Source organism: Vombatus ursinus, unplaced genomic scaffold (genome assembly GCF_900497805.2).
Source record: "Vombatus ursinus unplaced genomic scaffold, bare-nosed wombat genome assembly UNPS02010461.1, whole genome shotgun sequence".
In the NCBI taxonomy this organism is placed as follows: domain Eukaryota; kingdom Metazoa; phylum Chordata; class Mammalia; order Diprotodontia; family Vombatidae; genus Vombatus; species Vombatus ursinus.
Genome location: NW_020950239.1, coordinates 11,797,755 through 11,813,621, shown reverse-complemented (window position 1 = coordinate 11,813,621; position 15,867 = coordinate 11,797,755). Strand labels below are relative to the sequence as shown.

General features: G+C 41.2%; 1 protein-coding gene across 1 annotated transcript in view; it reads right to left on the bottom strand.

The window, feature by feature from the left end:
- The window catches only part of FRAS1 (Fraser extracellular matrix complex subunit 1), a 475,354-nt gene that overhangs the window by 219,581 nt on the left and 239,906 nt on the right, over nt 1-15,867 (bottom strand). Inside the window, exon 20 of the mRNA XM_027854503.1 lies at nt 8,954-9,097. Within this exon, the coding sequence (XP_027710304.1) occupies nt 8,954-9,097 (144 nt within the window). The remainder of the gene's footprint in view (nt 1-8,953; nt 9,098-15,867) is intronic.

Below are 15,867 nucleotides of genomic sequence, written 5' to 3'. Positions count from 1 at the left end.
CACACACACACACACACACACACACACACACACACACACACACACACACACACACACACACACATACACGAAGGTAACAAGCTGGCATTTGATAGAGCCCTGTCCCCAGAGTCAGCAAGATCTGAGGTCAAATCCAACCTGAGACATTTCCAAGATGTGTGTCCTTGGACAAGTCACTTAATCTGTTTGCCTCAGTTTCCTCATCTGTAAAATGGGGATAATAACAGCACCAACCTCTCGGCGTTGTTGTGAGGATCAAATGAGATAATATTTATAAAACTCTGAGCGCAGTGCCTGGGACACAGTAGGTGCTTAATAAATGCTTATTTCCTTTCTTCCTTCATAGCTTGATAATGTACCATCCAGACTTTCAAGACCACCTAAGGCCACCACTCGTTCATTCATTCTTCCTTAGCTCAGGGAAGTTTCTCACAAAGAAAGGGCACTCACACTGCCTTCTGATTCAGAAGAAGTCCACAGCCCTCTCTCTGCATAGGAGGTCACAGGAAGGGACACTTCACTAGAGGCACAGATCTGGTCAGATCATTCCATTCCCGCTACTCAAAACCTTCCAAGGGTTTCTTCTCACATATGAGGTAGAGTCCAAACTCCTCTGGCCTAAGCATTCGAAGCCCTCCATAACCAGTGCCTCTCCACAATTTCTTTCATGCTATTCCACTCCATATTGCTCTCTACTTAAACCTAATTTGATTACTCCCCACTCCTACACATGAGCCACCTTGTGGCTACTACCATATGTCCACTCATGGTGTTTTCTACAGCAGGGCTGCCTACTACCTCTGCCTACTCACCTTAAATGCCACATCTCCCTGGTAACCCTTCCTGATACGCCTTGCCAGAAATGACCTTTCCCTCCTCGTGAAGCACTCGACTTCAACCTCTCAACAACTCTCTAATGGATTAGTTTGAACTGCAGGGATCTGCACATGTAGTGCGTTCCACTACTAGTTGCAAGAGAGTAGGGCACCATGCTTTACTTGCAAAGTAAAGCTACCTCAGAGCTCTACACATGGCAGGCATTTAACAAATATTTACAGAAGAAACTTCCCAAAAAGTCCTTTTGTTCAATCATAGCCATTTTCCTCCCTTGCGCTTGTCTATATTTTCTTCTTTAATTCTTCCTCTTTTCTATGTAGAAGGGAAATCATATCACAGCTGCAAGACCAAAGTAGCAATAACCCAAGACTTTGAAATATTTTTGCTGGCTGCTAAGAGCAAAGAGGTAATTTACTTTACTAAAGCTATAAGGAGAATATTCATACTGAGTAGAAAACGAAAGCATTTGAATGGCTGTGTTTGTTATTATGTCTGTTGCGTTTTTCCTCTTTTTGGAATGATTTGTCTTGGTTGGAATTTTTTGATCTTGGCCTAAGCTTCATAAGGTGCAACTTTTCCTTGATACATCTTGGGATACATCAGAGTGGGAGGAGCTGGGGGCTGAGGTTTGGGTGCACTGTGCAGAAAGATAGTATATGTCCATAGAAAAAAGTACGATGAAGTCACTGGACCTGCTCCCAAAGATGCTGGCACTATTTGCATGATAAATTAAAGGTAATGTTCCTTTTTAAACAGTCAAAGGCAATGAAGAAGTCTCTGAAAATAACCTTTCATACAGCATCCAAAGAGTTTAAATCCTGTGAATAAAGTCTTTCCCAGGACATATGCAGGACCCAATAATCGACAAGCTTCACAGTAGAAGCATGTTCTACCAATGGTCCACCAGGAGCCAAACCACTCTCTGGTTTGTCTCCAACAGAGGCAGCTGGTAAACAGTGGATAGAGCACTGAGCTTTAAGTCAGGAAGAACTGAGTTCAAGCCCAGTCTCAGACACTTACTAGCTATGTGATACTAGGCACCTCAGTTAACCTCTCTTTGCTTCAGTTTCCTCAAACTGAAAAATGGGAATACTGTGAACTGATTTTGGAAAGCAGTCTGGAAGTATGCCCAAAGAGTTACTAAACTGCCTATTAGACCCAGCAATACCACTACTAGGTCTATTTCCAAAGATGGTTATAGAAAAAGGAAAAGAACCTTTGTGTTCTAAAATACTTACAACATAAAATAAAATATTTAGAAATAAGATATTTATCAGCTCTCTCTGTGATGGTAAAGAACTGGAAATTGAAGGGATGCTCATCAATTGGGGAATGGGTAAACAAACTGTGGCATGTGATCGTGATGGAATACTACTGTGCTGTAAGAAATGATAACCTTGTTGATTTTAGAAAAACATGGATAAACTTGCATGAAATAACGAAAAGCAAAATGAGCAGAACCAAGAGAACGTCATATACAATAACAACAATATTGTTTTAAGAATAACTTTGAGAACCTAAGTCATTTTGACTATTATAAATACCAAAATTAACTACAAAGGACATATGAAGGAAGATGCTATCTGCATCCAGAAAAAGAACTGATAAACAGAATGATTATATACATACATACATACATACATATATATATATTATATATATATATAAATACATATTTGTGTCTTAGGGTAGCCATCTGGGCGGGGGTGAAGGGGGAAGAAAAAAAGGGGAAAAAGAAATTTACATGATAACTTAAGTATATATTTAAAAGTAATAGCAAGTTGTGCATAACAGATTTGCAGTTTTACATTACACTACATTACGGAAATGCTTGTTTTATTTCACAAATTAAAAATAAAATAAAATAAATTTTTAAAAAAGCACTCAGCACAGTGCCTGGCACATAGTAGGTGCTATATAAATGTTTATTCCCTTCCCTATCAGAATGTGCTACTTCTTAGGACATTCATAAACACAAGGATTTAAAAATCCACTTGGCTCACCATGCACCTGAGCCAGCATCTCCTCCTTAAAAAGGAGGTTTCAGAATCCTAGACACCAGGGGAAGTGGAGCACTGGGTAAGGAGTGACCTTTTAAAACTCCTCTACATAAGAAGGAAACATAATGCCAAGGACAGGGGCAAGGGTGTGGTCGGAAGGGAATTACTTGAATGGGAAAACACACTTGGGTGTCAATAAGTTGCTGGGAAAGGTCACTGAAAAGAATAATAAGTCAAATCCCACCATAACCGAAAAGATTACAATAATCTCCGTACAAGAAAATTATTTCTGAGCCGTCGGCATAGGGCTCCAAAGTCCAAACCAGTACTGAATACAACAAATCTCCAGGAACACCAGAGTGGGTTCAGTCCCTTAAACTGTGATTGGATTTTACTCATCTAAGGTTGGAGTTTCACTGAATTTAGCCCCACAATTCTCTATATTAGTGACCCCCAGCAACCTTGAAACTTAATGACTCTTCCAATCACCTAATTGATGGTAAAAGGAGCAAACTACCTCGTATGTTGTAAGCACTATATAAATGTTAGCTACTATTATTATTATTTTGAAGCTTTATTCTATTTCCTTTCTCAGTTCTCCTTCCATAAAAAAAGTATATATACTGCTTCATTAAAATTACCTCATGTACTTTGGTGTACATATCTCCATTAAAAATATATATTTGCAATGCAGAATGGATTCCAAATGGAAAATCTATGCTAAAGATAGGAGAGCTAAGCCACCACTTCACTTCAGGAACTTATCTCGCCCAACAAACAGGTGACCTGATGCATTTTAACTAGTATCCCACCTCCAGTCACCTACTGTCCCAATCCATCCACCATACTTCCTTCCACCAGATTAATCTTTCTGAAACAAAATGTTCACTCTGTCACTTCCCTGCTCAAAAAAAAAATGTTTACTGACTATTAGAAAAAATCCCTAATCCTAAACCTGGCTCTCAAGATCTCTACATAATCTGGCCCTGGCCTGTCATTCCATTTTGGCCAAGATGGTCTACTTCAGTGTGACATGGGCATTCTCACCTGATGCCATGATTCACACTATTCTGCCAGCCTACAGTATCCTCTCTCATAGTTCCAGCACATATTTCACTGATTCTTTTAACACATTTATTAAGTAATAATGATAACAGCAATAACAACTAACATTTGCACAGTGCTTTGAGGTTTAAAAAGCACTTTATGCATATCATTTCCTTTGATCCTCACAACAGCCTTAAGGGGTAGGTGATATTATTCTCTTCATTTTACAGATGAGGAAACGGAAACAGACAGAGGGTTAGTGCCTTGTATGAGTGTCTGAAACCATACTTGAATGAAGGCCTTCCTGACCCCAGACTCGGCCCTCTATCCACTGGGCTACTAAGGGGCCCAGCACTTTATGAGACACAAAGATTGGTAAGACACATTCCTTACTCTCAATAATCTTTCCAATAGAACAGTCAGAAATAAGTCAAACTTAATCACTTAAGAACTCTGATCAATACAATAATCAGTCCTGATTACAGATGGCTGATGATGAAGGATGCTGTCCACCTCATGGCAGAGAAGTAATAGACTAAATGGAGAATGAAAAACACATTCTTTGGATGTAGTCAATATGGAAATTCATTTTGCTTGACTACATTTATTACAAAGATTTTGTATTTCTCAGTAGGAGGAAAAATTCATGAAAATTGAAAAAAATACCTGTTAAAATTTTTTTTAAAATATCCTAATCCTATTCATCCTTAAAAAGCTCCCATTGCCTTCTTTTGTTATGCAACTTTTCATCTCAAGGTCTTACTGCCTTACCCAGCTGATAAATTCCTTGGAGAAGGAACTGTTCTTTGCATCTCTGCATCTGCCATATTATTGAGCACAATGCCTTGTATGCTGGCACTCAGGAACCTTTTCTTGATTGAATGGCACGAAGGAAATAAGCGTTTATTAAGTACTGTGTGCCAGGCATTATACTGTGTGATTTATAAATAGTATCTCATTAAATTATCACAACCCCCCTATAAAGAGATGCTATTATTATCCCCAGTTTACAGTTGAGGAAACTGAGGTAAAGGGAAGGTGATTGGTCCAGGGTCACACAGGTAGGAAGTGCCTGAGATAGGATTTGAACTCAGGTCTTCCTGACTCCAAGCCCAGTGGTCTATCCAATGCACCACCACTTCATGTCAGCCCCTACTGTCTTCAGAATGCAACACCTCCAAAATGCTAAAATGGGAATCCTCAGCAGTTGAGGGCAGGCACTCATTAACTCTTCATTTTGTATCCCCAGGTCCTAGCACACAATAGGTACATAATAAGTGTGGTCGGATGATTGAATGATTAGGGAGCTAAGGAGAGGCTGTGAGTTTCCAACAAAGATCTGGTCACTCTTACAGCACTCTTCTGGTCTCCAAAATGGGGGCCTCACATCCCTACGTGGGCTGTGCGTGACCTCAAGGGGGAATCGATTAAAGAGTGGGAGGATGGGGCACATCTCACCCTCCCCAAGATAGCCGACCATGGGGCTTGTCTCCAATCCAACTTCATCATCACCACCCATTACCCCATAAAAATCTTCAAATCTGCCCTCTCCCACAGCTGGCTTCCTGGGCTACCTAGGCTCCTAACCTTTCTAATTCTGCAGGTGTGGCCCCTCACATTGGTTAAAAACCTCCGTGTGACCTATATACCTATATCAGCAGGGATGGAAAGGCAAAACTCCATTCCTATCTCTAATGCATCATCACCTGCATCCCAGGTCACCCCACAGCCATATCAGGCAGTATAACGCTTTGATGGGGAGGCTCGGTACTTCAGAAAGAGCCCCACCTCCTCTTTTCATTTTTGGTGGGACAAAATGAGCCACACAGGATAAGCAGACTTAGACGGGTTGCAATCCACATCACAGATCTCATTCCACTATCTTTCCCCACAAATCCGCCCCTTTTCCAAACTTGTATCAAGGGCACGCTGTCCTTCCATTCTCCTTAGTTTTCAACAGCCATGTCACACGTTACTGAAACTGCTTTTTTCAAAGTTACCAACGATCAGATAGAAATAGCCAGGACCCTGAGCCCAAGATTCTTGGGAAAAGCATTATTCCCTAAACCAGACCTGGCTTCCTGCCCAGCCCCTATAACCATAATTAGGGGGAGAAATCCTTGTGGAGAGGGGGCCCGCTTTCATCATCACCAGTAAGGACTGACCGATTGCCACCAAGGGCCACACAGGCACAGGAACTCAGGGAGTAGGAGAACCCCTCAGATCACTGATTCTATTTCCAAGCTGGTCCTCACAGCCATTGTCTGGGGAGACAACTCTGATGGAGAAGGGGCCAGCCATCTTCACCAACTGCTACTCACAGAGCAGGCAAGACAGCTTTGCTGAAGAAGCATGTGCCACAGAAGTCAAACCATCACCATCTCCTTGACTACCATCTTCCCTCAGAACGCAATGGAGAAAGTCAGAGCACTGAATCCAAGAGCCTTGGGAATAGCAATGCTTTTGGCCCAGTGCCCTTAGCCATCATCCCTATGGACATGCAGCCTGGCAACCGCTCCTATGGGAGCCAGAGTCATAGCTACCCAACATCCAGAAAAGAAAGTCCCTGGTGCTATCAAATGATTCAACATCAAAAACTGATATGATTTTATCAGTGAAAATACAGAAGAGGTGCTAACATCTGCTTTGCCTCTGTCCCCTAAGGACAGAGACCTTTTTATCTGACTTATAACTAAAACTTTCCACATGTTGTTTTCCCCATTAAAATGTGAGCTCCTTGAGAGCAGGGACTGACTTTTCTATTTGCATACAGTACGTGCTCAATAAATGCTTTATTCGTTCATTCATCTCAAAAGGGCCAAATCTGATGGCCTTTTCTCAATCCTCATCCTTTTTGACCTCCGTGAAACATCTGATACCACTGAGCACCTTCTCCTCCTAAACACCAGTTCTTCTTGGGCTTGCTAAAAACAATTTAAATGTGTCATCGGTACAGACTTTCCTTTCTGCACTCCTTAAAAGCTTGAAGAAAGAATCTTCTAACCTGTTTAAAAGTCTTTCAAATGGGGTTTTAGTGGGTTTTCAACCCATGTGTTAAAAACATATATAAAAGGGGCAGCTAGGTGGCACAGTGGATAGAGCACTGGCCCTGGATTCAGGAGGACCCGAGTTCAAATCTGCCCTCAGACACATAACACTTACTAGCTGTCTGACCCTGGGCAAGTCACTTAACCCCATTGCCTAGCCCCCCCCAACAAAAAAAAAATTATATACACACACACACACACACACACACACACACACACACACACACACATATACACATATACATACACACATATAAATCATGATACCTTTCAACTAATTGGCTTCTGGTAAAATGGGCAAAACCTTTGTATATTTGTTGGATTTCCCATCTGGCTCTCTGGAGTATCTTTTTCAGCTCTGACAAGTGTTAAAACCCATTATCAAAATAAACCGAACTTAGAACCAGACCCCTGAATTGCTGTATCACAAAGTGTTAGACCATGATTTCCAAAAATAAGGAAGGATGGTCACATACTCTGTTTACTAAAGTATCATCACTACTATTCAGTAATATTTTAGTAAGGGTAAAATGTTTCCCTATTAAAAATAAAACATCTTAAATACATTATTGCATTTTTCTCCTATCCATTTTAATGTTTATTTTGGGGCATGTTTCATAATATTAATGATTATTCATATAGTAGTACATATATAAAACTTATAAATAAGGAAATATTCACATATCGGGGGCACATGCTCAAAAATTTTGTATTAATAGGAGTAAAAATTGTTTGGAGACCTCTGGCTTTAGGTCAAGCAAGAGGGGTAAATAATACAATTAATGAAGGGGCTTTGTCATTATTTGGATTCACCACATTTCTCCTAGTTTTTATCTCTGGGAAGTCTGAGTTTAATGAAGAGGGGGGAAAGCCCCCGTTTTTGTAGTAGCTGATTTATTTTTGGCACAAACATTCAGCATAGTGACTGACAGCAAGAGGTTATGGTTCTGACAATCAAGGGGCAAATATGGATGTAGCAATCAGGTACCAGTCAGCCAACAAGCATCTATTAAGTGGCCACCATGTTCCATGCATTGTGCTACGTGCTGCAGACGAGAACAATGATGACAACAACGATGGTGACAATGATAGTAATAATAATCATAATAATAGCTAGAATTTATTTAGTACTTTAAGATTGGCAAAGTACTTTTTTATCTCATTTAATCCTCACAACAACATTGGAAGGTGGGTGTTACTATTATCTCCCATCTTACAGATGTGGAAACTGAGGCAGACAGAACTTAAGTGACACGCCCAGAGTCACACAGCTAGTGTCTGCAGCAGAATTAGAAAGCAGATCCTCCAGACTTGAAGCCCAGTGTTCTATCCACCTAGCTCTCATGAAAAGAAAGCAAAAAAACAGTCCTTGTTCCCAAGGAGCTCACAGTCTAATGGGGGAGACAAAATCCAAACAACTATGTAAAAACAAGATATATACAGTATAAATTGGAGATATTCAACAGAGGAAATGGATTAATATTAAGGGGCATGGAATTTTTTTTTTTTTTTTTTTTTTTTTTTGCTTTTTGGTGAGGCAATCAGGGTTAAGTGACTTGCTCAGGATCACACAGCTAGTAAGTGTCAAGTGTCTGAAGTTGGAATATTTTTTAAATAGACAGTGGGCTCTCCGGAAGAAAGGCACCACCTAGACATGACGCCTTGCCTTATACCTCCCCCAACTGCCAGTACCCTTCCTCCCAAATGACCTTGTATTTATTTGCATTTATTCCCTTTCTATATCATCCGGCACATACTTAACAAATGTACTTGTTCGTCCTCCCCATTACAACACAAGCTCCCCATGAGCAGAGACTGTGACAATCTTTGTGCTTCTAACCAGTGGCAAATGCTTGATATTTCCTTGTTAATAAATAGGTGTTATCATTATTAAAATGAACTAGACAGCTTAGTCTTCTCTCAGAAGTATCAGGGTGTTGTTGGCAGATGAGTAAGAAAGACATGATCTGCTGACCTAGAACAGCACTGGATTCTCATGGCTCCCACAAGACTTTGACTCACCCACACAATAGCCCACAAGGTTCAGGTACTGCTCCTCTTTACAGCTGGTCCTGCAGGTTCCACTCGTGAGAAGAGCATGGGGATGGCAAGTGAGGCAGTCAGAGTCCGTAGGGCCCCGGCACTCTCTGCACGAGGGATGGCACACTTGGAGAAAAGAAAATTCCAGGGTTAAGGTCAGCAGCATACTAATGAAAAAGAAACACCATTACTAAACAAGTCAAAAACGTTTCTAAGAATAACTAACAAAGATGATGGCAGTGTGTCTTCTGACCACGACTTCTGAGGATGTTTGGACAAGCAAGAATCACCTTGGGGGATCTCCCCCCTCACTGGATTGTTATTCATTCCTCATACCCATAAGGCTATTCCCTTCTAGACAGAATATTAAAGCACCATCCCAAAAAAGATGTAGATAACCATTCAATCAATCAATCAAAAAAACATTTATTGCTGGAATTACAAATATAATAAATGAAACAATTCCTACTCCCAGGGAGCTTACATTTTAACCAAGGAGACAAGAAGAACATTACAATTCGATATAAAATAAATCTAGAGTAGTTAATTACAAAGCAACTGGAGAGGAACACTAGCATTTGAGGGGATCTGAAAAAGTTTCATATGGAATAGGGCTTCTTCAAGGTCCTTAAACTACTTAGGGGTTCAACAATAGATTCCAGAGTGTCCATGGAGGGGGAAAATGTGGAAACATGGAACAAGGGAAAAATTACACCCTGATTTTCACTAACCCCCTAAGTCAAAATTCCATCAATTATTTATAAACACTATTCTGAGGAAGAGCTCAAAGGCTTCATCAGATCACCAAAGGGATCCGTGACACAAAAATCAGTTAAGAACCCCTGATGTAGAAGATGGCGTTGGAGTTGCATTTCAGCATTTTGGTGCTCAGGTTGTGGATAAGCAAACTCGACTAGATTGACATAGTTTCAGAGCTGTTCTCAAGGTCACAGAGTAAGTGACCAGCAGACCAATCTCACATACCACTGTCCTTTCACCACCACCACCCCCAACCCCTTAAGTCAAGTCTTATGATCTTACCAATGGTGCACCCTGTGCCTGAGAGAAAGCTGTCAAAGGAGCCAGAACCAAGGATACCCAACAGAGGCAATCATTTAAAGGTGGGCACTACACCAGAGACATTCTTAAACATCATTTGTATAGATACACATATTTTTAATGCAAGAAAATTCTACCCTCCATGACAGGAGAAGAGAAGAAATAGCAGCAGGTTAGGGAATAACCAAGGCTTTCTTGAGATCAAGTCTCAGGGATACTCAGAAGCAAAACTTTGCCCCTTTGCCTCAGCATCTTGTTTGATGTCTAAACTTTGGGCATTTGAGTATGCATGGCCAAATGAGCTAATATATGTAAAATACCTCATAAACTTTCAAGTGATATATAAATGCTAGCCATTGCTGTTGCCATTATTACTAGCTCCATTCTTGAATCTGATCTCCTGTGGGCTTCTGGGTATCTCAACTGCTATCTTCTTCCTTCATTCAATCTGCAGTATCTAACTTTATGGGACAGGCAATTTTCTCCCTCCTCCCTCCTAATCCATTTTAGTGTCAAGTCCTATTGATTAGAAGATCGCACATGTCCTGAGACCTGCCTCATCTCTGGCTAGGAATTTGTCTGCCTTATATTGTGATCCAGAAACCCATCTGTTCAGCCAGGATGGTGCTTTTATAGAAGATGCTGAGAAGACAGTGTGGTGGCAGTGGACTCTGGGACTACACTAAGAGAACCAGGAGAGAAGAAGACGGAGCCATCCCAAGTGTTCCCTAAACAACACAGCCCTTCGTCATCTCAGACTAAGACTTATCTGGGGTGTAAGGTGGAGACTCCCCTTTGTGAATCGGGAGTGTATGTGTGTTTAACGATGATATTACCACTCAGTTTTCTCTATTGTTTACTATTCTGTACTGCTTTCTTATTTGATTTTATCAGTTCCTACCTGGGTTTGTTTGTAGAGCAAGGTCTAAATGGGTTCTTAAGTTATATTTGTAATTATACCTACCCCCGATAGATCTTAAGGTAGAAATGAGTTGTTAGCCCCCTTACACTTGGGGAGAACAAACACCTCGTCTTAGCTCTGACAGAAACTAAAACGAATAAAGAGGAAAGGAAGAAAGAGGACAGAAGAAAAGAAAGAAAGGAAGGGAGGAAGGAAGAAGGAAGGGAGGAAGATAAAAAGAAAGAAGAAAGGAAGGAAAGAAGGAAGAAGTAAATAATAAATAAAGCAAATAAATAAAGCAGAAATGCCTTGTCCTAGCTCTGACAGAAAAGAAGATAAACAAAGAGAAAAATAAACTAAAGAGCAAAAGATGCTGCCTTTGTTCACGTGACTCACAAACCGACTCCCAGAAAGTAGCACAGAGCAGATGCCCCACCCACTATACCACACAGGTGCCTGGATCTGAAATCCAATTCCTTCGGCAAAATTATATGAAGTAATTTATCTCTCCTTTCACATGACCTACACCAAGCTGACAAGACATCTTGTATTTTTTTTAAGGAAGAGTCACCTTAGGGTGTGAGCAATAAAGAAAGGAGGGTAGCAGTGCCTAAAAAGAGAAAGCAGCTGCAGGGATGCCTCGTGCTGCCAAGGCAGGCAGCAGGCGCTGAGCTCATGGGAGAAAGTGGGAAGCCCTCTTTGCCAAGGGCAGGGGAGGTCTAGGCAAGTCTGATACTGAGGGGGGAGGGGAAAGGAGGAATGAGAGTGGGGGTGGATTGGGTCCTCTTTTCTGGCAGGTAGCTTGTGGAAAGCAAAAGCAGCGATTGCAGGGAAACTCAACGGCTTCTCCTCCAGGCAGAGAGCCAAGAGGGGTTCAGCAAGGCGAGAAAGCAAATGGAATACTGATGAAAAGGCTAGCCACGGCAACAACCATCCCTCACTCTGCATTCCCGAGAATGGAACTTGGAAGCAGCTAATCTCCCAAACACCAGTCTTCCCAGGATGAACCCTGTGCTCCATTCCCTCCCCTTTACCAGCACCCTCCCAGTGACCTGAGGAGGCTGCTGGTCCATGGTACCATCTGCCAGGATTCATGTGGGTGGGTAGAAGATGTAGAACACAAAAGCTCGTGCCAGAAGCATTCTGACTTTGGTTTCAAACAAAATTTAATTACAACACAGGAAAACCAAATGTACTTTGGGGGGGGGGGGGAATACCCAAAGACTGATAGCTTTTGAAGAAACATAAAAATTTAGAAACCAGAGGGACTATATTTTCCCCCTGCTAAGCCTACATAAAGATAAAACAACCCACCTGGAAAGTAAACATTTTTTTAAATGCTTTGGTTAAAAACGTTTTGGAAGGAAATTTCTGGAAGGAAATAATACTTAGCTTATATTAAATAGCATAAAACAGCATTTCACAACCCACTGTGGTCCAGGATCAGTCTGGGGCATGAAATATATTGGTGGAATCTATAAATGCTGGTTCAGGAACCCTAGGAGCATGGTACAAAAACAGAAAAATGGAAGTCGGGGAAACATTGGAGCAAAAAAGAAGAAAGTAAGGTTACTTCCCTATGGAACTTTGCTGTATGTAACATTTTCATATCTCCTAACAGTGGGAAAATGTCATTAGCATCAATATTTTCTCACAGTAATATTCACATCATATGGAACACTAAGGTTTTGAGGAATACAGATTTGTAAATAAAATTTAAAAACTAAAATATCTGAACTGCTAAGATCCAAAAGATCAAATCCCTGCCTCCATTTCTTGCCAAATAAATTGCAGAAACTCAGAGGTAAAAGAATATCTGATCTGACCAGGGGTCTGCTAATAAATAACTGTCAGCTCCCCATGGGAGAGAGAGGAGGGGGAGGGGACGGGGAAATTGTTTTCATGGCATACTTTTAAGTTTAATCTACATTATAGCATTTTCTGTATCACTTTCTTACATCTACTCTAGGTTCCCAAAGTGGATGAAACCACCCACTGGAAGGCGCTGGAATGATCTAGCGGTACGGTAGTAGCGTGGCTAGCATAAATTTCAAAAAAACCATTAAAGGGTTAAAGAAAGTAGAATTCCAGGGAGTCACTAAGTAATTTTTTTAAATGGGGTGGTAGATCAAATAAGTTTGGAACTTCTGATAGATAATCAACAAAATAATAAAGTCCTGATTTGTGGCACGTGCTGATTTCTGAGGATACTTTGGATTACACTGTGAATACTCACAACGATTATTTAACAATCAGCTCTCATGAGCTGGTACAAACTGGCTCCAACACATCCCTCACCTGATGCCTGACAAGAATCACTCCCCTCCTTTTGCCAGAACACACCCAATAAGTCATCACTCAGCCTTTACTTGTAAACCCTCCAATAAGGCAGAGTACAATATCCCTCCCAAGGTAGTTATTCTTGGCAGTTGTCTCTACAAATTCTCCTTGGGATATCTAGTTCTATAATCTGGAGACAAGAAGGACAAGTGTTATCTCTCTTCTCTGTTGAAAATTCTTCTAGAACATGAAGACAAATGATCCTGTCACCCTGCGTCTTCTCTTATCTGAAAGACGCGTTCCCAATTCCTTCAACCAGTCCTCATGGGACAGGAATTCAAAACCCTTCACCATCTCAGTCACCCCCTTCTGGAAGCTCTACAGCTTACAAGCCTCTTTCCTAAAATGTGGTCTGAATGCAATGGCTCAAATCTAGTCTAACCACAAGAGAGCATAACCAGACTATCCCTCCCTAGTTCTTGGCACTCCTAATGCCTCCTAAGGTCACATGAGTATGTATGGCCACCATTGCCTCATCTTGAGCTTGTGGTCCACTAAAAGTACCAGGTCCTCTTCAAATTGACAACCACCTAGCCATGCCCACCTGACCTTGCATTTTAACCCAAGAATAAGGATCCCCATTTATATTTATTGTATTTCACCTTATTTAATACAGTCCAATGCTCCAACAAGTTGAGATCTCTGGTGTAAACTTGTTTATACCATATTCCAAAGTGTTGACTTTGCATCCCCTGAAGATATGATGCAATGTCCCTTTATCCTAGTCATCAATTAAGACTCTATAGAACCAGGCTTCGCCTCTATGACTCCCTAGTAAGAAAGTGCCCTCCATCTGCCCTGCACGGTCTGTTCCTATTTCTGGTTCCTCCTGTCTCAGCAACCACAAGATGTTCCCTTTTTCATACTCAGGAAGTCATGACTCATAAACATCTCACACGCTGCCTGTGATGTTCTTCTTATCTATTTGGACCAGGATGTAAAAAACCTGGGATGCTGAGGCCCGTGGGGACGGGGTTGTAAAGAGACTGTCTCCCAACCAGCCAGCTGTCTAATAAAGGACGCTGAGCAATCTGACCTCCTGACCACAGAGCGGTTCTGACTCCACAACGGGGTCAAAGGGCACAGGGCCATACACGAACTCCCGGGCCACCTCCATGGAGACCTCATCCTAGACTGACACTAAAGCCTTAATAGCAACCTAGTTCTAATACCATTTAATTATAATATCAACTAATTCACACATTTCCCTGTTTTCCACAGGATTGGCAAGTAAGCCGCTTAAGAGTAGGGACTTTTTTTTCATTTGTGACCCCAGTACTTAACGCAGTGCTTGACACAGGACAGGTATTTTTAAAAATGTAGGTTAACGTTTGTATCAGGATATGTTTTTCTTGATTTCTTAAAGGGGGGGAGAGGGAGGGAGATAATGTGACCTTGAAAACAAAATAAAACTGACTTTTTTTTAAAAAAAGTATCTAAACTGAATTAAGTTGAAAGCCTTTTTCAAATTCCTCCCTAAAAATCTAGGTAGACTATATCACACATTTCTCTGATCTACCTGTGTCTACCCTGTCTGTCATGTAATAGGGTTACAAAAGCAAGGTTAGTCTGGCATGGTCAGTCATTGATAATGTCAAACCACCTCTTTCTGATCACCTCTACCTCCTTTCTCTAGATGTTTACTAACCATTCCTTTAATATCACATTCTGGTATAATGTACCATCCCCCAATGCCTTGTGGTACATATAATATGTACCCTCAATAGCTTCTGGTGCATACAATATACCAGTCCCCAATACCTTCTGGTATATGCAATATACAAGTCCCCAGTACCTTCTGGTATAATATACTACCCCCAAATACCCTCTGAAATTTTTTGAGGAATCCTCAGGCTCAGTAGCCTGTAGTTTTAAATCTCTATCTCTTCCTTCTTTTTAACATTTGGACATCTGAGCTTCCATCCCATCCTGTGGCATGGCTGAGGTAGCAAGGTGGATAGAGCACTGGGCCTAGAGTCATCGAGTTGAGTTCAAATACAGCCTCAGACACTCACCAGCTGCGTGACCCTTGGCCACTTAACCTCAGTCTGCCTCAATTTTCTCATCTATAAAATGGGGGTGATAACAGGACCTACTTCCCAGACTTGTTGTAAGGATCAAATGAGATACTATTTGTAAAGCACTTAGCACAGTGCCTGGCACGTAGCAGGCACCACATAATAAATGTTTCTTCCTTTCTCTGTGGCACTTTTACTGTTCTCCATAATTATCTAAAGCAGAGGTGTCAAAAATGTCCCCCACAAATGCTCCTGAGTGTGGCCTGAAGCAGATTAAAATGTAGTTCCCACCTGGTTTTAGTGTGTTAAAATGTATTAATTTTTTAAATGTTTAAGCACGTGTGGTTTTCTAAGTCAATATGTGGCCCATAGAGATCCTTATGTATGACTTATTGGGCCCCATTTCTATATGAGTTTGCCACCCTTGTTCTAAAACAATCCCATTAGGCAGCTCTCTCACTACCTCAGGATGTGGATTATTGAGGCTAGGTATCTTGGACTCATGGAGAGCAGCTACTGTAGGTGTTCACTTACTAGCTAGTGCCTTACTTTTCATAGGTATTTACTCCCCATTGCCC